At 45.7% G+C, this 24,728-nt stretch overlaps 2 protein-coding genes across 7 annotated transcripts; both read right to left on the bottom strand.

Annotated features, from left to right (window-relative positions):
- Window positions 1-773: 773 nt before the first annotated feature.
- fndc4a (fibronectin type III domain containing 4a) lies at window positions 774-12,010 on the bottom strand. 2 transcript variants are annotated; one of them, XM_011612034.2, is made up of 6 exons: window positions 11,505-12,010; window positions 7,467-7,582; window positions 6,347-6,551; window positions 3,016-3,105; window positions 2,035-2,171; window positions 774-1,510 (listed from the first exon to the last, which is right to left on the bottom strand). In XM_011612034.2, the coding sequence occupies exons 1-6, from the start codon at window positions 11,578-11,580 to the stop codon at window positions 1,469-1,471; spliced, it is 666 nt and encodes a 221-aa protein (XP_011610336.1). In that variant the 5' UTR covers window positions 11,581-12,010; the 3' UTR covers window positions 774-1,468. The 2 variants fall into 2 exon arrangements, with proteins under 2 accessions (XP_011610336.1, XP_029705855.1); XM_029849995.1 differs by lacking the exon at window positions 11,505-12,010 and adding an exon at window positions 10,451-11,394.
- Window positions 12,011-16,494: 4,484 nt separating this feature from the next.
- On the bottom strand, window positions 16,495-22,024 carry blk (BLK proto-oncogene, Src family tyrosine kinase). 5 transcript variants are annotated; one of them, XM_011612031.2, is made up of 13 exons: window positions 21,657-22,024; window positions 20,753-21,003; window positions 20,647-20,671; window positions 20,400-20,490; window positions 20,231-20,329; window positions 20,048-20,151; window positions 19,827-19,976; window positions 19,271-19,423; window positions 19,017-19,196; window positions 18,423-18,499; window positions 17,839-17,989; window positions 17,463-17,594; window positions 16,495-17,382 (listed from the first exon to the last, which is right to left on the bottom strand). In XM_011612031.2, the coding sequence occupies exons 2-13, from the start codon at window positions 20,825-20,827 to the stop codon at window positions 17,180-17,182; spliced, it is 1,440 nt and encodes a 479-aa protein (XP_011610333.2). In that variant the 5' UTR covers window positions 20,828-21,003; window positions 21,657-22,024; the 3' UTR covers window positions 16,495-17,179. The 5 variants fall into 5 exon arrangements, with proteins under 5 accessions (XP_011610333.2, XP_011610335.2, XP_029705781.1 ...); XM_011612033.2 differs by having other exon boundaries at window positions 20,753-20,973; XM_029849921.1 differs by having other exon boundaries at window positions 20,753-20,970.
- Between the last annotated feature and the right edge of the window lie 2,704 nt (window positions 22,025-24,728).

The raw sequence follows: 24,728 nt of genomic DNA, 5'->3' as shown, positions 1-24,728 counted from the left end.
TGAGGCGTTGGTGCCCTGATGGTTTAATGTGGCGTGGCTAATGGTTGCATCATTTGGTGCTGGGCCCGTGGAGGGTCTAATCTGGTGAGAACTGAGTCATTTACATGTAGCCACCTCCTGTCTCACGCTGCCATTCACAGCATCTTTGTGAGCACAGTCAGATGATTGCATGTGCAGCAGGAGCGGGATAGGCACCTCTGGGACCCTCATTTGAATGTCAGCTGTTCTATTTCTGCTCCATCGCTCATATAAATGTATAATGTAAAGAATATCGCTGCATATGGAGCTACGAGACACAGGGCTGCAGTAATGAAAGCAGTCCCCTGCGCGCAGCCAATGTTTATAAATCTGTATTTATGGATGCACACAGGGTCAGAAATATGCAGAACTTCAAGCCAAAGCTTAGAACAACAGCCCATAACTCAGTGATGGGACGTACAAGGGAGCTATAATAATAGTTATTATTCCCTGCAATCAGCTTGAGTATTAAGGCAGATACTTCTATCTAATTACCTTCTTTTTGATTTGGAACATTGTGGTTCAAAGAGCAGATGAAACGACTTATTGAATTTGTTCTGTGAATCACTGCAGCTGATCGTCCTGTCTGCTGCTTGGCTGTGGGGGGGTTGGGGGGGGGGGGCAGGGGAGGAGGAGCAGAGAGGGAATGTGGGATCTGCTACAGTATTTCCCACTGATGGATGCAAGTCTGACCTCCCGGAATGAAGAATAAAGACGGACTAAAGTGGGGACCAGAGTAAATCGAACTCGGGATGAGACTTTTCAGTAGAAGGTTTATTTTACACTTTCAAGAAATATACAGGCTCTACTGACAAAAAGTTAGCTCTCCTCTTCTAAAAGCAGCTAATATAGAAGTAAACGCTTTCACAGTACTGCAACCATGTTCGCCAGCTCTGCGGGTCTGACCTAGAACACACATCAAATGCTAGACTACAAGCAGATGACAGGCATGCACTTGGTGAATGGACGCAGGTGTGTGAAATATGAAAAATGCTCATAAAATGTCATTTCAATTCAGCAGTTATAAAATATTTAAGTTAGAAATGTGCGGACATGTTTGCTTTCTGCAGGTGTGATCAGAGGATCGGGTATATAAGATATACGGTCTGCTGGGGACAAATGTCGGGTGATTTAAGCTGCCTTGCTTCTAGCAGGTGAAGGTGGTGACATGCTAATATTTTTTTTTTTTTTAAAAAAGGATTTGTATTTAAAGTCATGGGTTCAATCCTCCCAGAGATGAGACGTTGTGTCCTGTATTGCAGTAACAGACCAAGCACCTGGCAACATGGGTCAACATGTCAGCTAATGTACTTTACAGGTTGTTGTTTTCCTACGAATACTGCGTACGTGCATGCACGCGTGTCTAAAATAACACGGCCTTCCACTGATGATGACCCACAGACACGTTTTGTTCTCGTCGGTGAGAAAAGTCTTTAATGTGGTCGGCTTCTCAGACCTCGATGATGTTGATGGACGGAACTGAGGGATGATACTGCAACAGAAAAAAGGATTTAAAAACAAACATCTTAACAATTGCAGGAAGGTTTCCATTAATGCATAAATTTCACGTGGGACATTTGGCCCCATCTAGTGGTAAGCGCACAGAATGCAGCATACTTATTTTTTTAAAGTATTGACCGACTTGTGACGCAATTACCGAAATCCACATGAACTTCTGACATCAAGATGTGAACAGGTAGAACAGAAAGCCCATGCTGGTCCTCCCACCAGGCCCTTTAAAAACCTGAACTCAATACACTGTCATGTTCTGTTCCAGCAAGAGCTTGACCTCCTGGAACGCAGACAACCCCGACTATCGATTTGGTCCCTTCATTGAGCGGTGACAGCGGTTATCTCTCCACTCCCTGGGAGATGGAATCGTTCGCACTTTCAGGAGCCGCGTCTGCGGCTCAGCCTTGAACCTCCCTTTTCATTCGCCAAAAACGTCCTAACCTGTGTTGGGTGAAAGTGGCTGCCATGGAGGTCTAACCCGAGATATTCATCTGCTGGCCTCACCTTGCTCCTCAGGAGGCCGCCTCCGCTGTGGTGCTCCGGCGTGCTCCGCTCAGACATCGGCTTGGCCTTCTCCTTATTGTTGCTGGAGTCGTTGTCCTTGATGATGTCATACTGGCGGCAGAAGAGGGCGATAACAGCTGCGGGGAGGGAGGTGAGAAGATAGGTATTCAGTGGAGACGGCAGCTGTCGCTCACACATCAGCGCCTCCCGTCTGAGAGGGCCTGCTGGATAATGGAAGCATGCTCCCAGGGGCGGGCAGGCGGGCCGCTGTTAGCCGAAAGCTAAAAACTCCCATATTCTCTCTGGCTTTCTTCTATTTCGCGCTCTGCCAGATGTAGCTTGGATGCGCAAGAACTATCAAATATTCAGGAGACATGAAGAGATGGAGCGGCGATGCCGGCTGGGATGCTAATAAGTAGCAAATGGAATTTTCCCGACTGATGTGCCACTCTTTTGTACGTAACGCGCTCTGTATTTTTGCACCTACACTTTTTAACTCCCACGCTTCGGAGCCCACGAGTCACTTGTCTCATCAGTATTATTTAACATCTCACTCCGGGCTCGGGGGTGGGCCACCCCGCTCCTGGCAGCCTTTCAGATATGCAACATCTCATTTCTCCACGATTCATCAAAGGCGCTTCCTGTGGGAGGCAGGTGCTCAGAGTTGTTCGCGGTTTCTGGATTTACATCCACGTGGGTCTATCCAGAACCCGTGAGGTTGTAACATCCATGTAATGAGCACCTCTGTCCCGCAGGACGCTTGTTTATAAGTGGCTTATTGATTGGTGTGTCAATATATTGATGGCTTAACTGTGTGAGGCCTCTTTTCCATGTGCACCATTAGTCTGCACCACCAAGGCAGACCATAAATACTGTTGATGCACCGGACAAGTCTAGTTATATTTGAGCTTATTAGGCAGCTGTTTAAAATATCCCTTTCATAATAGGATATTGTCCAGTTTCAGCACAGTTTAAACCTACCTGCCCACATGACCAAGACCACCACGATTATGATCATCTCTCCTGTCTGTAGATGTCGGGACTTGTCCAGGCCCTGCACCGCGGGGTCATCTGGGAAAAACAGGACATTAGATGTTGTAAAATCCCTACAGAAGCCTTGGGTATCGGTATAGATGGGATGGAGGTAACTGTCCTAAAGATAATATCTGTCGGGCACGGGGCCACCATGTATCAATCCTGAATCATTAATCCCCTCTCATTGGATTGACTATGGGCCCATTTCCACTCTCCAAACCATCGTTTCACGACCACGGATGGAACTCTTCCAGAGCACCACTCTGCCCAATTGCCTGTTTTGGATCACGTCAGGAGGATGTCCTCACTTTGCAGACAGTCAGCTTTCTTTACATGATGGCGGTTGGAAAAAGAAACGGTTCTGTCTGTCTAATCTGGGGGTTCGGCGACCTCATCTCTTGAGCTGTAGAGCCGATATTGCAGGTTTGGCTTAAATGTCAGGTCAGGAGTCGGGTCGGCGCCTCGACACTCGCAGGACCACGCCTCACATCCCCTGAAAGGTCAGGTCAGGAAGTATTTTGTTCATCTCAGATGCTCCACCTCCACCAGTGTAGCCAGAGATGTCCCAGCATCCGTCCATCACCTCTCCAACAGTCTCTTTAAACTCCTTGACATCGTGTTTATGAGCTAAAACGGGAATCTTCTCTTTGTTTCCAAGGCCGGTTCTGATGCAGTTTCCTTTGACACCAGTGCCTCAAACCTTCCGAATTTTCCCTCTTCTGCAGCAGCTGAGGTGAGGATTTCTGAGGGTTTCACGCCAGAGCAGCCGAAGGGAGACGACAGATGACCTGCAGCTGGATCATCCATATTTTATGGAATATGCTGCTTCACGCTCTGCTAGGGACTGTAGTGCCCCTCCAGTTTGCGCTTCATTACGGGGGGGAAAAAAATGCAAAAACTAAAGAAATCAAAGTTTTCTTCAGGGTTACATAATCAGCAACCTAAATTTTTTTTGGTGGTGCTGATGAAAGAATGGGGGGAAACACATACAAAATCTCTCATTCTGCAGATATTATTTAGTTTTGGAGTCTTCAGTGTTAATTGTTTGTATAAACTCATTTTTAAAGAGCTTTGTGTGAAAACACATTCTGAGCTCTTGCATCACAACTCAATCTATAATTAAATCTGATGGCTCGTCAGGCCGTACGCAGGAGAACAGAGTGTTGAACGCACTCCCGCGCCACCTCTGCTGAGTCAGCGGTGGCGCGTTGACGTGCCTCTGAAGTACTTCACGGTAATTGTGTCCACGGGGAACGCCGACCTCATTAGTCCGCCTGCGCCAGACAGGCATCCTCAAACATTCTGCTAATGTGAAGCAGCTTTGCTTTGCAACAGGTAACTTTTATTTTGTAGGGTGCGTTTTCCTGTCATATGCCCGACTTTATCATCATAAACCTGCACTCGGAGACATTTCTGAAACGAATGGGGCACTGATAGAATTTTAAAACTACTTGTGGAAGGTCAGGAAACATGCGTGCACATTAAAAGCTTTCTTTCACTAACTGGATTTAAGGAGTCATTAAAATTCTGCTGCCGCTTTGAATTTGACCACACGGTTCCTGCCAGGAAACGCTTTAAATGGCACAGACGGAGTTTGAATCTCGTCTGTATACGTCCAGCGGTATAGGCACTAATCATATTATTGAAGAAAATCACATTAAGACCAAAAAAAAAAAGTATCGATCTGTGTGAAGCGAAGCCTGTCCTGCGTAGGGACGTCTGTTGGGGACCCAGGATCGATTTGTTCTCAATAGGACCTGCCTGAATGTGACAAAGGACCTCTGAAAGAGCCATGTGGTGCTGTTGCCAACTAAAGCGAGGGAGCTTTTAGGGAACAATGCAGAGTGCCCGATCCTGCACAAAGGATCTCGCATGTAGGAGCTTTTAGATGGCTCAGGAGGAAACGCCGCGGAGGTTCTTTCACAGCTTTCGTTAGCTGTTTGAGATTGTTCTAATTGTCAATATAAACAGATGTTCCTGGTTAACCTCACCCCCAATTCACATGGTCTAATTGCAGTCTTTACTAGCATATTTGTTAATACTCTGTTGTATTCATGATGGCACCTCTTTAATGGAATGACCTCTTTAAACTATATCCCATCATGTATGGGCTGCGTTTCAGCCTGTTTCGTATTGAAGATTAAAGTACAAACATGAAAATTGAAGCCTGGCAACAGATTTATCAAGATTAAACAAATCAATCTGATATGCCTTTGAAAATTGGCCTTTGAAACTAGGGCCACGGGCAGTCAGCCACGTTGGCACTGGATTTATGGAAAGCTGGCAAGGCTTCCACCAACGCTTCCAAAACCTCCATCGAGGGACTGTTCCTCTGACCCACTTGGACGGTCCATCGAGTCCTGATTTATCTTGCATCTTTTCAAGAGCCTTGAAAAAGGAGCCACCGGCCCTCAAACTTTACTTGCTCAGCGCTTTGTTCAGACGTGGCTGCTAACGTCTTTAAATTTCATGAATTAATGTGAAGCGTCTGCACCATTAGCATAATGCTGCTGCCTATGTTAGCATATCGGGGGACAAAGATTATTTATTTTAGTCCCTGGAGTGATCGAGTCTCTGCGCTCAGCTGTCGGCTCTCGGGGTTGATTTAGGAATTTAAATCAAACATCTGTGTACTGTAACCCGCCACCAGGGAGTGGGCACCTTCGCAGAAGTAGGAGGTTTTACTCGAACTTCTTCATTCTTTTTTTGACACATTTGCACCAACATGGGGCCTAACGCTGGCGCGTTACCATGGGGCCTCTAAGTTTTTTTTTAGCAGCCCAGACAGCGAATGTGAAGTGTTTCAGGGAGTGTTTCAGAATCCTGATTGGCCTAACACAGACTTTTATAGAGCTGCACAAATTCAGACGAGGTTGCCTGCAGCCATGCTCGAGGAATCGGTCAATAATAAATGGGTGTCTGGGAGAAGCTAAAACCCCGAGCAGCACACAGAACCCTCCCAGGGACTCGCTGTGGGGGCAGACTCAGGGTTACCTGCACCTTCGGTCCCTCCGGCCTTCACTGTAAGAGTGCTTAAAAGCATACGGTAAAAACAAAATCTGCAGTGCAACTGCCATGAAAGCATCTATAACGGGTTGCTCCTGCCTGCGGCTCTGGGAGAAGGCTGGTGGCAGCATCCCCAAAATGTCTTATATAACCAATTAGAAAGGAGCTGAAATAAATGGTTTGATAGGTGTAGGGAACTTCCTGTCTGCCAAACTCTGCTCAGTGCCCAACCAGCGCTGGTGGGGTCATGTGACTTGGTTTATTAAATTACCTTGGTTGGAGCTGTTGGAGGGGAAGCGATCAGACTTCTTGAGGGTCCGGAAATGGACCTTCTTGCTGGCTTGGCTTTCCCCGTAGAGGCCGATGGACTGAACCTGGATGATGTAGTCCGTCTCCTCCTCCAGTTCCCAGAGAACGCAGGAGCGGCTGGTGGTGTTGACTTCCCGGATAAACCGTTGCGTGTGTCCCTCTTGTCTCTGAGAAAGGTGATGAAAATGACGCTAAACGCTAAACAAATCACCGCTGCGGGGTCCAGGTGCCGTCTCGCACCAGCTGCACATAATGAATAAAGAGCCATTAAAAATCATACAGCCCAATTAATCTCAACAGGTGAGATGGGACCACAGCTGTCTGACCACCCATAACAGATTATTTGTTAGCTGCCGCTAGCTGTGTCTATTCAATTTGTTCAACAAACATGTTAGAGAGAGAGTACATAGGTAGCAGCCATGTTACCGTACTCAACAGCAGACATAACTCTCTGCATGATGTTTACCATAAACACAATCACAGCAGCAAGCAGTGTTCGCATCAATTCATTTTTTCTCTTTCAAGCCTTCAGATTTTTGTTTTCCTTCAGAAAAATGCAGTTTGGCAGCTTCGCATGCCTCGCCACCTTCCCACAGCTGCCTTGTTTTCTCTTGACAGACCGACGGTGCCAAGTTTAATTTGAGGTTTCTGCTGGAAGAAAAGACTCTGCATGCTAAGTGAAGCTTTGAGGTGCCGCTAAGAATACATTCCAGGATAAAAACACGTCTCTATTTGAACAGAATCTTGGTTTTAGAAGCAGATGTACATTTGTGATGTACAGCCAGATGTCCGCTGACCTCTGAAACGCTCCTCCGTTGCACCTCAGTCATATTTTACCAATTCCTTCGGGAAAAAGAACGTGTACTCTTTGGATCGCGGAATGTTCCAGGCTGTCAGGAGCTGTGACAGAGCTAAAAATGGAATCCAGCTGCACTTAATTATTCCACCTACTGGTGGGAATCGGCGTGTCGGTTCCACCAGGGATGAAGGCTCAGCGGAACAAAAATAAGATAATGTTCCCTTCCAGGAGCTGTAAACCTGCTAACAGCCCCCTGGTGTTACATCAGAAATTTAGCTCTCACCTGTTGTAAGATGGAGAAGCCAATTATAATGTCTCCTTCTGGAACCTCCCAGGACACGGTAGCAGAGTCGGACCTCAGGTGCGTGACGGACACGTTGACTGGAGCCGGTGGTCGGTCTGGAGGACGTACATAACGAAGAAATGTCCGATAAATCTGACGAGTCTCTAGAAACCTTTAAATTCCTGACAGTGTAAAAAAGCTTCAGAAAATCCAGGATTATTTGTTTTAAAGTACTTAATGGGGTTTTATTTGTTATGTTTGTCCCCAAGGTCACTGTCAAGGTCACTTCAAGTCTTCATATTAGCATTGTCAGGTTCTGAACTCCCATTAAAAAGAAACCTGCTGACTTCCTTTCTCTCTCAACAACCGTGGGTGTTAAACTGACTGGAATAGTGTCCATTTCCTGTCCAGTCCCTCGCAGAAACCTTTCTTCACCCCGTCACTTTTACAACATCTAATGTCACTTTTTTCTCTTCGGGGACACGGTTCACAAAGAGGCCTGGGAGAGCAAAAGTTGAGGATCTAATGGTGTTTTCACAGTCTGACTGGACAGATGACAGCCTACAGGAGACTCCCTGGGTTTTAGTGGCTCTAATGGACTTTGTGTGTTGAAAAAAGCCACAAAATTCATGTCGAAATTGACTCCAACTGACCGATAATCAGCAAAAAAAACCCAGTTTTAACTACAGCAAAGCGGATAGATTTGTCCTCTGTCCTGCACCAGAGTCATAATTGACTGTTTTAGCTCTCATTAAGATGAGCGGCCCAGGCAGAATAACCCCGAGGAGGGCAGTATTTCACCCCCACCAAAATAAAAGTGCAGTAAACTGAAAAGAAAATGACACCATTAAAAGTTCTCTCAGAGAGTTTGCTATTCTCACATCTCCTTTTATGCTCCCCTCACCGCTCGAACCTTCGCCCATTTCATCCGCAAGACAACCCACGGCGATGTCTCCCTCTCTTTCTCCTCTTTTGGGGTGAAAGTCAGAGAATGTCCTCAGAAGTGGGCTTTACTGTTAATGTCAGCACTGTAACGAGGTTCAGAGGTTCAGGCTGGCTAATTTTATCCTTTTGGTAAGCAGCTTATTTTATGGAAGTGGCTGCTGTAACGATGCAGCAGGTTAAGAGGGAAGATGTAGCAAAGCGTCCTTGTCCTCGATTAGCCGCACAAATCTTTACCATAATGATTTGCACGCCCTTGTGCTTTGCCGTTGCTAATGTTTTTTTCCCCCGTTCTAATTGACCCCTCATCACATCTGGATGCTGACCAATTCTTCAAACAAATCGTTCTTTAGGTTTTGGGACTGATGCACCTGAAACTCGCATGAATGTCCTTCTCGCGACCTTCAGAATCACCGGAAGCTCGCTCTCCCTTGGAGGAAGGAGGAGCAACAAGTGGGCAACAAAAGCAGCCACTAACCTTGATGTATCATAAAAGGGGCATTTAGCGATGAGGGCGGTAACGAGCCATCACCATCATATACGCACACGTGAACGTGCGCGTCGACCTTGGCTGGTCAATCATTCCACAAGCGACAACTGCAGGTTTTACATTCAGCAGGAAACTGGAGATTTCAGCACCGATAGTTACAAAAACTCACACTGCGTTAAAACAAAAGTCATTTCACCAACGCCGCTTTCGGTTTGATGAGCTCACCGCTCAAAGAGCCACTGCGGATGCTTTAATATTAATGGCCCGACGCGTTCCGAGAAAACTGTTACGCAAGGTGTTACGAAGGCCTAAAGGGCGCGGCAGCCGAGCGCCGCCCGTCAGTGCAGACGAATGGCGAGACCCTCTTGGGATGTCGGGATGAATCATCGCGCAGGAGCGAGGCAGAGCGCTCCGGCGACTTCCCATCTGCGCGGGACGGCGGCAGCGGACCTGACAAGATGCGTGGACTGGAGCCCAGTTTGAAATTACGGCTGTGGCGTGGTGTTTTGTGTCCTCTATATGTGCTGGCCAAGCACAACCGCATAATGTAACCAGATTTATGGCCCACCAGTGCGCCGTACTGGTTGCTGATGCTGTCTGTTGACAAGACTAGACAAGAGCTGGAGGCCGTTCAGTACGTCCAATCATGCATCTCCGTTGAAGGTATAATGTAACATCTTTAATACAGTACAGGACCGGTTTCCTTTGTTCATCGACGTAGTGATTCTGCCCCATCGATCACATTTCAGTCTCAACTGCCTCCGAGTCGTACAGTTTCAGCGGCTGTTTGTAATGCGATCCTGCGCTAGCGCTAATAAAGCTCCGCTCCCTCATGGGATATTACTTTCTTTGACATTTCACACAGCTAATAACTTCCAAAGAGAGCCATGAGGTTTGATGGAGTGCCCATTCAGCCCACAAAACGCTTCCCTCACCTCCGAGGGCTCTAAACGTGTGGCACGGGGGGGGGGTCCTGCAGGTAGATTGCTCCCATTAGCGACCTTTTACGAAGCCCGTCTCCTTTCATCTGTGAATCCAAATACCCTCTGACTCTGCATTTACCTGCTGTTCAATGGAAGCGCCGGTGGGAAGGATCAATTTATTTGATATCTGTTATAATCTTTAGAATCCTGCCGGATGGAGTCACCTTGTAGGTGCTGCACAGTAAAGCCTCTGGAATGTCTTGGTGAGGGAAACTCTGAATTTAGAGGAATTCTGCTGGCAACCTTGGCCCTCGGTCTGACAGAGGTCTCAAAAAGAGAGGACCTTTTCTCAGATACAACAAATTCATATTTGCTGGATGTGAATGGGGACGCCCACGTTGGAATTCTGGCACTGATCTCACACTTAAATCCCTGTGGCTGGTCGATTTTCCCTCAGAGAGTCACAAATATCATTTAAGCAATGATTAAAAAAAGGGAAAATGTCCCATTAATTGCTGAAGTAAAGATATTTATCACTCTTTAATCATCTAAAAAGTGCAATAATGCTATAGAACAATATCTGAATTTAAATGAGACGTAACAGAATCGGCATCTCTTTGTAATCGCACCTTTGTGGCTGTTGCTGCGAGCCTGGTCTCCACTCAGGTGCACAGCGATGGCGTTCCTTTTGCTATTCTCCGTCTGACACCTTCCTGTCACAGCTGCATTGGCGTGACCTAGAATGCGTTCGTGCAGAATCGTGCTTTGTTGTGGCAACAGTTTGCTTTTATCTCGGCCACCACAAATTCTGCTACATAATTTGTGGATTTCTGCTCTTTTTTTGTCCTCCTCCTTTCTCTGGGTGACATTTTCTGCCATTATTTAATTTCCTACCGACCTGCGGGGCTGCGGGGTTTTCGCATTTCCCATTGTGCCAAATTCCTCCCAGCATATTTGATATACTGGCTATACAGCCAAGACCTTGTCTGGACCAGTAAAAGCACATTTTTTAGCATTTAGACAGAACTATATGTTTATCCGTTTCTGTCGGTCGAGAGCAAAAAAATGTAATCTGCCCATCAGCGTCATCCAACAGCTTAAATTCTGTGAGGAAAATTCCTGCATTGTCACAGTGCATGATTGCATCTGTCATATTTGTGTCAGCTACTTCTCTGCATGATATCAGAAACGCTGTTGCTCGAAGAGCCCTGAAGGACTCGTTTAGAGAGAACCTGACAAAGGAGGACAGGTGGATGAGGAGAACGGGATCAGGCATTCACCTGTGTAACAGAGGCAGAACATTATCCAACATTTATTTTGCCACATGGATGTTATCCACAGGTGAGCTCCCGCCTGCTTCATGGCAGCAGTGAGAGGGTTCATATGCCACTGTTGATCAGCAGTGCCATGATTAAAGGGCGATTCAAGTGGAAACAGTAAAAAATGAGCAAATATGGAAGATGATTTGTAGACACTCTTTGTCACTCTGCGATTTGAATTTAAATCCGATATTTTAGGTAAAAGTTTCTGTAAATGACACGTTTCTGCACCTGTTACTGGGTCATGTATTACGCATAAAATATGCAAGTTGGAGAACAAATAATTCTAAAATGGGTCTATATTCCCACGCAAATGTAAATACATGAATCCGCAACTTGTGCTGCCACAGAGGATGATACTCACTCGCTCCCACTAGGAACATGTCGCTGCCAAAAAGCAACAGGATCACGGAGTTGACCACAACGAGCAGCCGAGCCATGTCTCCCCCGGGTCTGGTCGCTGTTCTCGGGCTGAAACGCGGACGTGCTACGCTTGGAAGGCAGCTAAATTCCAGAGGTGCATGTTAACGCGGAAAAAGCCTCTGGTGAACGCACAGATGGTCGATCGGGATCGTCAGTGATCAGATATCCACTCGTGGTGCGTAACGGAGGTGGGCTTCGCAAACATTCTGCGTCCCGTCGATCGCGGGTTCGAATCCACACGTCCCCCCGCGGATGAATCAGGCGGCCGAGAGCTGCCGACTTCCCATCGTCCCCGGGTTCACAGGAGAGCGGAAGGGGGTGACGCCGTTCAGCACCGCGGTCAGCGCCTCCAGCCCGGACGCGCGTTTATTCACGCACGCACCGCAGTCCTGCCACCAGCGGGGTGTCAGCGCCCATCAGCCACCTGACAGCCAATGAGAGGAGGTTACAGGTTCCCAGATCAGGCGCACGTGCGGTTTGCCATGATTCATCACCCACGTGTCTTGAGAGGAGGGGGCAGGTCATATCAAGTTCCCGCCCACCCGGACCAGAGATACCAGCACATCCAGTCCTGACAGAGCTGCATTAATTACAGTGTATAAAGTGGAATAAGATGGATGAGTGTGTCCCCGGGCCTCCATAAAGGGGCTGGGGTTCATCGATAACCCATAATCGTGCTCTAACCGCGTGTCATTTTGGAATTAAACACTCACAGTTTGTGCCTGACAACTTTTCTTGCAAGCAATGTTACAACCAACAGGCCCTTCAATCATATGACCTCAGTTATAATCTTTAAACCACAACTGTGAAGTGACAATTACACAAACAATTATTGTCTTCTTTTCCCGAAACATTAGCGTTAAAGCGTGAGCTATGTTACACACATCACCTCTTTATCACCACCACCATCAAGCAGCTGTAGTTTCTTTAAAAAAAAACTTGTTTGCCTTGTGTTTTATTATATAACTGCACTTAATCTCCATTTTATATCTAATAATTGTAAAATATATGAATATAGCTTTAAATATGATAGATTCCCCTTAAAGGCTACTAGTGCTTCAATTAGTGTAGAGAAGTCATCAATATGAAGGATTACAAGTGAATGCAGTTAAAAATGAAACATATAAAGCAACCGAACCTCTAATTTGTTGGTGGGGGGCAATGATATATATGACAACCATGAAGCATTTATTTAGCCTGTAGCCTTCTGATTTACTGTGCTCATAGCTGCAGCAGCAGGACGGCTCTGCTTCACCCATCCCCCCCAACCCCCTTCCTTCCCTTAAGACACCAGTTTATCCAGGAGATGAATCAGGTTGATAAGATGAGCGCACCGCCTCCTGCGTTTGCAGCAGGGGGGCCGTGCTGCGGCAGACGTGGAGGGGAGCACTTATCAAACACCCTCTAATTATGAATCTGGAGACGAGCGGTTACAAATATCCCACCCGTGAATGAAACCCTGGAAAATGGGACTAAATCAGAAACTCCAGCTGATCTACCGACACCCGCCGGCCTACGCCGCAGTCCCAGAGAGGTCACCGTGGTTTACGTGACATTAAATGACATCAATCACAATAACCACCTTCAGCGTCATCGAGCAAACCTCATCCTGGCTGTCACCGATGATATTGCTCATTAAACATCTGTTCCTCACAACAAAGGCCGTTAAGCCTCAGCCTCAGCTCGTAGAAATCATCAATTCTCCTAATGAAGAGCTGTGTTTGATACTCAGCCTTTACAATACTGGAGATTTAAACGCAGAGTCCTGATCCAGCTTAATCCATCCATTAGCTGTTAACCACCGCGTGAGCGGGGTATGAGGGCACACGTCCACTTTCTCTCTCTCTTTCTCACACACACACACACACACACACACACACACACACACACACAGGAGATTAATAGACTTCATTCTATTTAATGTTTTGGACTCACATAGACTTAGCTTCCTTTGAGAAACTTCCTCTCACCGTTTTACCAGCTAAGCTAAAAAATAATCGTTCTAACTGAATAAACGGTTCACTTTGGAAAGCAAGATGCACACCGCAAGCAGCACTCTGGCTTATGGCTTTTTAATTTTTCAGAAGCTCCGATGCTCAGAGGATTGCTTCTAATTTTGGACCGGCTTGTTTGTTTTCAGCATAATTGCTGGACTGCACCAGTGGCCTCTGCTGCTCTGCTGTTTACTGCAGACTCTGAGTCTGTCTGCAGCCCTGCTGAACCAGTTTAAACCCAGCATCCTTCATCGCGCTGTTCTCTTTGAGTCAAACTGAATGAAGACGCAGCTGGAATGTTTTTTGCTGCTTTTCTCCAAATTAATGTGGCGTCTCTGCAGCCAGACAGAAGCAATTTACAGCAAAATATGAAGATGCTTCATGCAGGAGCTCCACTGTCTTTTCGCAGTCCAGTTCTCTAAAACTGGACATGTTAGAGACCCTTTTTGCCAGACTAATCAGGAGCTCAGTGGTCCACAACCTGCCTTAATCTGCCCATTTCTCATCAAACATCCACAGCCACCAACATTTTAGAACATGGGCAGAAAGGAACTGCAAGTTAAAGCTCCATATTTACCCCTCGTATCCAGGCAACTTGTGCTAGATCCAAATCATGCGTGTGTTCGTCTTATCTGGGAAGAAGTGAGCAATACAATCTGAAAATGCCGTTAGCTGCTCAGCTGTCAAACAGGGTGAGAATTACCTTTGCACATCAGAGACATTTAACAACATTAGAGAGCAAAAAGTTCCTTGAATGATTTTGCAATTATAATAAGCACATTTCAAGCCATTGAAAAATCAATTACAGTGCAAAAAAAGAAAATCTACACCTCAGCAACTCACCTAAAAGTCTTCTTTCAGATAAAACACACACACACACACACACACACACACACACACACACACAAAGTGTCCCAAAGACCTTCTTTTAATGAATAAATTAAGGAGTGAAAATTACCGAGGACCTTTTTAAAAGGGGGCGGGTCAATCAGAACCCCCTACTGGATTCTGAACTTAATTCGCCCCTGCTGCTGCGCTGCCTCCCTGTTTTGCTTTGTCATTGTTGCATTTGAAAAGCTTTTGTCCAGGATCTTGCGAGGATGAAACAGACCCACTTCAGGTAGGAGGGAGGTCTGCCAGCAGCGAGAGCCTCAGAGGTGCAGCCCTGAGGTCAGGCCTCAAGGTCGGTGCGACATATATGAATATTTACTCGGACGTTTGGCAGACAAACTGTAGAAGAGACAGCAGGGATCATATGGCGAGGGGGACGGAGCTGCATACTGATGGGGAGGAGGAGCTCTGAACAAACCCTGGCTGCAGCAGTGATGTCGCTGTGCATGGTTTTATTAAAGAATTAGTTCAACAGAGAGGTGCATGCTGGTCACCACTGACTCTGAACATGAATCTGCCCATTGCGCCTGTCAGTGTTTTATCTGTGGCGGCAGAAGGTCTGTTAGACCACCGGATGGTCATATTCCAGCCCACATGGCGTAGGTCTGCAGGATCCTGGAGAGTCCTTTACTGCCCCGGTGCACATGTAACTCAATTTCCCCATAGTTACTGCTGCCATCACTGAGTTCCACCAACCGTTTGTGGGGGTTCACGCTGGCTCTCGGCTTCTACAGTCAACCACAAATGAATTGATGAAGACTGATTCATCAATGCGAAGGTGGATTCTGAATCAATGTGGAGAAAATGGAGAATAAAAACTTGGCTCCTACGTGCAAGGTTGGATGTGTCGCAGGCTTCCTGTTTCTAATGGCAACAGCATCTGGCTGTCAATGGCAAGTTTGAGCTCATAAAGGAGCTGCAGTCTTTTCTTTGCTTATTTATTTTGCAACTCCCCATTTAACAAGACACTTTCCTGATTGATGGATTCTATTAGTGTGATGATGTTTAAGCCCAGGAGAGGCAGCTGTTCATGAGCAAGACACTGAAACCATCATGAAGGGATGGGAACTCTTTTTAACTGATGCGGCAAATTCTCAAAAGATGCTAATGATGTGCTGGCTTCAGCAGGGAGCCGTCACTTCACGTCATTATTAGGACGATACGGAAGAAGCATGAAAGCAACAAAATGTTTTTCCTCAAAATTCACAAGATGAGCTATAAATAAAGCCAAATGTGATTTTAAAATGTCAGAAGTCAGAGGAAAAATACATTTAATAAGACGTTCCATCCTTCTCTGGAAAAAAATCAACTAACTTTAAAGAGCCCAAACTGTAAACACGCACACGGTCACGGCTTTGGCATATAAATCCATAATTCAGGAGGTTATTATTAATTTATATCTACTTAAAAATTCAGAAAAAACGCTAAATTATACAACACTGCTCTCTGCTGGTCATAAGAAGTATAGCAATAGACTATAATTATATAAAGTTTTTTTTCCAAATCCATGTTTTGGCATAAATTAATAAACTACAATTACTACTATTATATCCTCAACATTCTGAATAAATATTAATAAATAATATTTTCTATTTGGGGAAATATCTCATTTAGAAAAACGAAGGACTAATAAATGCTAAACTTGTGTAAAATCCAAAACGTGAATTTCCAATATTTCATGTTTTGTTTACAAAGCAGACTCATAAGAAGAAAAGATAAGGAAAGAATACCAGCCATTTAGTAATTTATGAGGGGGGTTTCTAACGGTGTTGTGTTTGAGGAACACTGAATCGCACTTCCTGTTTCCTGTCCATTCAGGAAGCTGCAGTGTTTAACCCCTGGCTGCCGGGGGCCATTTGGCTCTCTTATCTTCAAGACATTCTCAGGAACCCCCTGGGAAGGTTTAGTCAGGGACGGTAATTACAAAAAGACTTCCTCCATGCCACGGCTGTTTGGCGCATTTGAGTCTCGTGGCTCAAGCTTCCCAGCACAGAGCTAGATTTAAAGTCCAAAATCCATGTGAAGAAAAGTGAAAGCCACCAGAAGTGAGAGGTTTTGAAAATAAAGTCCACATTTATTTATAAAAACAATCTTTTTTTTTAAGTAAAAATGCTCTTCAGGAAGCTGAAATGTGCTGACTGAATGACAGAAAAGTGCAGATGCCATGTGTAATCTCATGTTCATGCCTGTACCATGCAACTAGTCGCCCCTGTGGAAGTCGTGCCTGTATTTCCATGATCCATCTCTTAGTGGAGCACTAAAATTCTCAGTCTCAGCCCTTTTGGTGCCATTTTGGCGCCGAGTTCCCTCTCCAAGTGACTTTTTTTGGTCACACGGGTCTTTCAGCAGATTCCTTCGTGACACAAATGTTACGTTTGGGGTCATTTTGATGGATGCATCATTGTGTGACAACCCCAGGGAGGGTTAGGGTCAAGGGTCAGGGGTTAGGGTTAGGCCCTTACACTTTATGAACCAGGATGGCATCAAAAGGGGAAGCGAATAAAGTCACGACAGTCGGATGCTTGGGCTGCGTCGGTGTGATAATGCTCTCTTAAAAAGTGTTATATAGATGACGTGAACATTTCCATCAACACTTTGGCAGAAATAGTAAAAGACATGTCAATGTTTTACATTCTCTCAGTTCGTGACCTGAAAATTGTCCATTTAAATATGATTCAGTCTGCACCCGTAATCCCTTAACATTTTCTTCAGGACGCCTCTTCCGCCTCCCTCAGGGCTGCATCTCATATTGTCCCTCTGTGGCGATAAAGAAATCATTGAGGGTGGTCTGCAGGAACTCAAAAGTGGGCCGTTCCTCGGCCTTCTGCTTCCAGCACATCATCATCACATCATAAAGTTCTACGGGACAACTGTCCGGGCATGGCATCCGGTATGACCGGTCCAGACTCCTGATGACCTCTGGGTTTGTCATTCCTGGTGTTAAAAAAAAAAGAAAGAATTAAAAATGCACCAACACTTCATGCACACACTAAAATGAAGCTGACGTCTCCTACCTGGGTATGGTGTTCTTCCAAAAGTGACTATCTCTGTCAGGAGGATTCCAAAGGACCAGACATCTGATTTGATGCTAAATGTTCCAAAATTAATGGCCTCAGGAGCCGTCCACTTGATGGGAAACTTAGCACCTGTGTTAGAAAGAAGTCATTTACTTAAAGAATCCTCTGAATATCTAAATACCCCTCTCCCCCACTCTATGTTTAAGATACTAAAGATGGGTCTTTCTGTAGATTTTTTCAGTTTACGTGAGTCATTTAGTCCCTCATGTTCACACTTCCACACTGCTTCATCCTTTACAGCCTCTTTTCCTTTTCTAATCCAGTTCCACAGTCTAAACCACCTCAGTGCCCTCTGGCACCTCTAGCTGGGTACCTTCTTGAGCCGTGTACTCTGACTCGATTATCCTGGCCAGGCCAAAGTCCGCTATCTTGCAGTGCAGGGTCTCACTGACGAGGATGTTGGCTGCGCGTAAGTCTCGGTGGATGTAGTTCTTCACCTCGATGTAGGCCATGCCTTCAGCGATCTGTCACACAGGAGAGGCAATTTTTTGAGATTTCTGAATGGAGATCACACATATTTCCTGTGGCTTTTCTTGATGAGTCTGATATTGGTTCAACAGGATGTGCCAGCGCCTCAGGAAGACAGCATGCTTTTTTTCTTCCTTTTTTTTTTCTCTTTGGGGGGCTCTGAGGATGGAAAATAGCGCCACTTCCTGTCCGGATGTTAATTATTGGTGCAGGGTGAGGCTGAAAAACCCGGCAAAGCAGCCGCAGTGTCACAGAAACCACGCCGCTGCTGACGGTCGTGTGTACAAACAGGCTTTAAGGTCTGTGAGGAGGCCGCCCTCAGTCTTTCTCTCAACACACTGGAGCTGCATGAAACTGCTTTTTCTCCCGACGACGCTGAAATCTGCTGTAAAATTCCTCCGGGTTTTCTCCCAGTCCAGAGGGCCTCACCTGCGCTGCCATGTCGATCAGTTTATTCACTTTCAGTTTCTTTCCTTCATCACTTTTCAGAAAGTCCAGGAGACTGCCTGTGAGAGGAACAGGCGTTACAGTGAGAAACGGCTTTGGGCTGTAGAGAACACTCATCTGGAAACACTTAAACTGTTTATTATTTACAGTTTTCAATTTTCCCCGAATAATGGGATTTACAAAATATGGAAGAAATGACGCATACTACATAAAATCTAATAAAGTAAACAAAGTATAAAATTAGAGGCAAGGTTACATTAAGGGAGCACAATTTTAAAGACTTACATAAACAAGAAAGTATAATATTCTGATAGAATTGTAATTTTATAATATAAATGTATATGTATATGTATTTAAATATAGTCGAGAGTCTCTTGGCAACTTTTTACAATGATGTGTTTGTTGAGTAATAACTCATAACACACTAACTTCTGCAATTCTGTAACTTTAAAAAACTAATGAACAGAACTGACACATTAAAAAATAAGCTGGTTTTCTGCTGTCTATACAACAGAGTTTTACTCGAAAGTGAGTTTAGCCCTTGGAGCAGAGGCTGTGACGCCTTTGTTCCCTCACCGTTGACCATGAACTCGGTGACGATGAGGATGGGCTCCTTGGTGACCACGGCGTGCAGACGCACCAGCCGCTCGTGCTGCAGCTGCTTCATCAGGTTGGCCTCCTGCAGGAAGGCGGCGGGCTCCATCGTCCCCTCCTTCAGGGTCTTGATGGCCACTTTCTGGGTGCTTTTGTAGTAACCTGTGACGGAAACGGCCTGGTCTTCAACACCGACCTGCGAAATATCCGCTGCCACGTCCTGGAACTTTACTCACCCATCCACACCTCCCCAAACTGACCGGCTCCCAGTTTCTTCACCATCTTCAGGGTCTCTCTGGGAATCTCCCACTCGTCGTGAGCCCATGGCTGCTGGGTGGCTTTGGGCTTACAGGGGGCATAGAGCTGCTGACACAACCCATCTGCTGTACCTGCACCCAATAAAACACAGAATCGTGTGTGAGTGTGTGTGTGTGGGTGTGTGTGTGGGTGTGGGTGTGTGTGTGGGTGTGTGGGTGTGTGTGTGTGTGGGGGGGGGGGGGGTGTGAGGGTGTGTGTGTGTGCGTGTGAGAGTGCAAATAATAGCTCTGATATTTGCTTCATTTGCTTTCTCTCTAATGTGGCTGCGATCACAGATGTCTTATCTCGAGGTCTGATCACGGGAATGGAAAGTATAATTCTCTGACAGGAAACGCGTGTCACATGACCAGGGTTTGACTTTTTATTTATTCAAAGTCGCTGCACATGGTCAAAGAATAAATAAAATAAATATTCGCGCCAAGGAAGGATCCTGCCACCCAGCAGATGGGTATTTGGTGGTTAATTTTGACTTACCTGTGTAGTACGTAACCAGCTTCTGCAGGGTGGGGAAGGTGTTGTAGGGGGAGATGTAGTATCCACCTTTGTCCATGGTGCGGATTTTGTAGTGTTTTACCACATCTCCCTGCTGGGGTTCGTAATCCCTGATTGACAGCGAGTAGGACCCTGCGGAGCAGAAGAAGACAGTAGAAGGCACAGCTCTGGAGAGGTCATCAGCTGTGCACGTGGGCCCTCACCTGGGGAGGTCTCGCTCTCTCGAACCAGAAAAGAGCCGGTTTGATTCCCGGGTGCCAAAAGCAGACGCTCGGTCTCCTTTCTGCTCATGTCATTGAAAAACCACCTGCAAGAGCGCGAGGATGCAATCGTGACCCACGCTGGCCCAGACTGACAGAACCTGCACGTTTATGACGGTTCCTTACTTCTCCATCTCCATGGTTTCTGCTCTGGCCACATAGTTGCAGGGTATGAAGCCCTCCAGGCCTGATGCCAGGGACTTCGCCACCCACCATTGGCCATCCCTGTGGGTCACGTCATCCATTAAAAACTAAAAAATTATAGGTAAAATAAAGAGTTGTGTAGTCCACTTACGACTGGAGAACTTTAAGTTTATCCCCCTCTTTGAAGGGGAGATCGCTGCTGTTGGTCGACTTGAAGTCGTGCAAAGCGACGAACACGTGCTCTGATCACAGAGGACATCAGTTATTGAAGCATTTTGTTAGCGGATTCCACCTATTTATTTATTTTTTTTACTAATTTCTTTGCTATCTCGTCAACAACAGAAAAGAGGAAATAGACCAAGATTTGAAGGCAGTCAAGCAGTTGTCAGAGATATTACCGTTCACGGCCTCGCCGCTCCTCGCCTAAAAGAACAGAAAGATCTTTAAATAGCGGCAGACATTTATAAACGGCTCTTGTCTTCATCCTGGAGGTGATGCACTCACTGTGTGGTTGCCCTGACCCTTGTGCCTCCTTTTGTCATCTTTGACTTTGTTCTGGCCACTGCAGGTGCAGCCCATGCTGCACACATGGAATTCTCCCTCAAATCAGCAGCTGGAGCCCCCCCGGTGCTCCGTCATGGACCACCTCCACCACCCCAGCTGTGCTTCTCCTACCTGATGAAGGAGAGGAGCTTCAGTGACGCTGCTTCACTCCTCTGCTCCTGCTGGAAGGTGTCTGAGTCTGAGGGTTCATGCTGAAAAACGGATTCAGTTGATACTTCTGTTGCCCTGATCCTTTTCATTAGAGGAAGTGGAAATTATCTTTTGACGCGGAGGCTAAATAGAAGCGCCGCTATTAATAACTACAAACATGCAGCAAGAAGAAATTTGCACTCGTTTGCTGTTTACTTTTTAAGCCAAAGTGAATCTGAATTTGATTTGAAATTACCGTTTAGTTACAGAAGCTCCCGCTTACGTCTTAATGAGACACACTTTAAATTTCCCCTCTTTCTGTTGTATTAGAAAGTGAATTTTAAAGTAAATTTATTGATTTTCTTTCTGTGAACATGCCCATTTTCAGACAGACCCAGACCATCTGTTAAAAATCCATCAGATCGTTTGTCGTTAAAGCTCCTGAAATGTTGTAGTGACCCCAAACCTCCTAAACTAATAAACAAATTTGACACATTTCCACAGTTTTAACCTTAAATGCCCTGAGCATTTAGAAGAAATCAACACTAAAGTTTACAACGTTATATCTTCTGCACTCTTTTTTATGTTTTTAAAAATTAATTGTAATTAGCCCTGACTCGGAACACAGCCTATAAATACCAAATTATTACATTTAAAATCCTTAAGTGTCCTTTTCCTGGTAGGAACCTCTGTTGTGAGCGTGGCACATAAATACCTTGAACTTGTCCAGCAGCTTGTGAGCTTAGAGAACTTCCAAACACAAAATGTCTTCAGTTTCCTTGTTGAAAGCTGCCCGTCAGTGTCACTCTCGCCCTCTCATTCTGCTTTTCGTGATCTTGTTGTCTGCTCTAACAGGAGACCACAGCCTCCCCTGGGGCGACCACTTAGTTTCTGGTGCATTTATTTTTAAATTTGTACAGTAACTCCCCTATTCTGTCTTGTCACTTTCTGCTGTCATTACAGTTTAGTTAACTGCAACCAGGGGGTAACTCACAGTTAAACTCTGGTGGAAGTTTAAACATTTGCCTTCATGATTGGCGTATTGATAGGAAGATGGCTGTAGCTGGCATCTGTAACAGTGAAGGTGTGATGGCACTGCTGGTGACTAGACAAATGGTAGCAGAAAGCAGTTTGGTTTCCATGACGTCATTTTCAGTTCCTCTGCTCAAGGCATCTATGTGCAACTGTGACGCCTTTAAACTGAAACCATTACATGCAGCCGCCATAAGATTGGCTGGTCAACCTGCACTGGAACCTTCCAGCTGGGAACAAACACCTGGGAATTGCAGGACTTCTTAATCTGATAGACGGGTGTGATAGACATGGATTTGATCCGAAACTGCACAGCAGTTAAGCAATTGCATACATTCAACGGCTAAAATATAATGTAGATAAAGCATCAATTATTTATTCTTTATAACTATGTCTCGCTTCAATAGATTTAATTATTTAAATGATTTACATTTTCCAGTTGTTGTTCCGTCATCTGGGCACTAGAGGGCGCACATAAGCCTGATTTATTGAAAGCAAAGTTTAACCTCAACTCTCCTGGATGACCCCTGAAATTTCCTCCTACATAATGATTCCGCTTTACTTCAGGACACCGCGTGATCCTCTGTATCAGTGAGACAGAATACAAGGGTATGAATGCAGATCAGCTGGTTGGGATTAAAATGGCAAGCTCATGCAGGGTCAATCTATCATACATTAACAATACTGTGATTCTCTCATGCTGTTAACCAGGTCTTTCCGATTCTCACCGCACACTTCACTGTAGGGGGTTTTCACTTCTTCTTCAGTCATGGAAACACAGTACAATGTGCCCTTGACTTATCTGTCTGAAATAATGACCCTTTTGTGCACCTACTAGACTTCTATCAAGAGTTATTAAATAATGAAGCGAAGAGAGGAGGAAGGTATCACTCACAGTACGTGGTAACCTGTAAGTGCAGGCCACAATCAATCTTGCAACACCGGAACTGTTTGTTTCCTATGGGGCGCTTTGTGCAACATACAAGGTGGGGATATTAGTCTCTGGGCAACACTTCACAGGTTTTTGTTTGGACCACCTGCGCTGTGTTGAAGAAGGAATCTCAGTTCACGGCACACACACACACACACACACACACGCACACACACACACACACACACACACACACACACACACAGGCTGCAGGTGCATGGTGTCACTGAGTGTGTCCTGGTTGCTAACTGCTGATTCTCTTTTATGCTCCCTTCTTCTGGTTTTCCACTGGCCCTTGTTTTCTTCCCAGGGCCTTGGCGGATGCTTGTGCACGGCTCTGCTGGGGTCCCCAGACATTGCATCCTGCCTGTAGAAAGGCCCTAAGTGGGCCCACAGGATAACCCGAACAACGGTGGGAAAGACAGCGAGCGTGGGTCTCCTTCAGCTAACGCGGCCCCGGCCGCCTCTGTGCCAACGGGCGCTCGCGGTTCTCACTATTATTGTGAGCGTGAAGCGCAAGTGACTGGAAATGCAAGTGAGTGCACGGCCAAAAGGGATATCTGCCACGTAAAATGGAGGTTATCTACAAAACATCCACACAATGTAGCATTTAAACCAAACACACACGTGGCACAATCACACATTCAGACAGTCACACACACACACAGACAGACAGACAGACAGACAGACAGACAGACAGACAGACAGACAGACAGACAAAGACTTTTGATGCCCCCCTCTACATCACTAGAGGCCCCTCTTTGACTTCCTGTCTGTGTGGGAACTCTTTCTGTCCTCTGTCACACACCTCTGTTGCCTGAAAGTGACTGTCAACAAGGAACCGATCCTTCAGCATCAGCCCACAAAAGTAGAAGTCTTCATCTAAATATTCCAATGTGCATCATTTACAGTAGCTCTTTTCTTTTGTGTTGCTTTTTTTATTAATAGTATTTTTTTTTTTTTTAAACTACCAAACAGTTGTGTCTGCAGAGCACATCTGCAGCAGCTGCTCCTCAGACTAAGTCACACTGAGGTAAACACAGTTGCGGGAAAGCCCCCTCTGATTGTGCTCCGGATGATGTCGCTCTCTCTTCCAGAGTTTACTCCATGCCAGCGCGCAGGTGCTTCCTCCAAAACTCCGCTGCTTTTTCCAGACGACGTTAATGAATCTCAGTCAGCCAAAACTCGACTCTGAATCAAAGGAAATAAAAAGTAATCAGCAGCAATACAAGAATGTGATCACCGGATTTCACGTGAAAGTCAAAAGAAAGGGTCTCCTCATCGTGCAACAAACTCACATGGTTGCCTTAATATGTGGAATTTAATTTCAAAAATGGATCTTTCTTAGCAAAAGCACTTAAATGGGCTTCAGCCGGAGCAAGTTTCTACTTATTGTAGCCAGTTAAACCAACAGGGATTCAGAGTCAGAACAGTAAGTTGCTCCCTCCAGTTTGTGTCCAGCAGTGTTAATCCTTACGCCAGCACGTTGCCAGGATTGTTTCCATCTGGACGCCATCTTCTCCGAGTGTTTCTAAAAATGTCAGTGATGGACAGCAGATACAGAAATCCTCTGCCATGATCGCTGCCTGCCTGCTGTCGCCCGTGACGCCTGTCGTTTATTTGAAAACTGGAAAAGTCAACATCCATCCATCACGGGCCAACTGTGAACCACCAAATATGTGACGGTTGAGGGGAAATGGATGCATTTCCATTCCTGTAATTGATATAAAAATAGTTCATTTGGAGTTTAGACAAGCTGTGTGTTTGTGCAAAAAAAAAAAAAAAATAAAGCAAGAAATTTAAGTAGAACTTTCCAAATTTAAT

Source organism: Takifugu rubripes, chromosome 16 (genome assembly GCF_901000725.2).
Source record: "Takifugu rubripes chromosome 16, fTakRub1.2, whole genome shotgun sequence".
NCBI classification, from domain to species: domain Eukaryota; kingdom Metazoa; phylum Chordata; class Actinopteri; order Tetraodontiformes; family Tetraodontidae; genus Takifugu; species Takifugu rubripes.
This window is presented reverse-complemented; position numbering and strand designations above follow the sequence as displayed.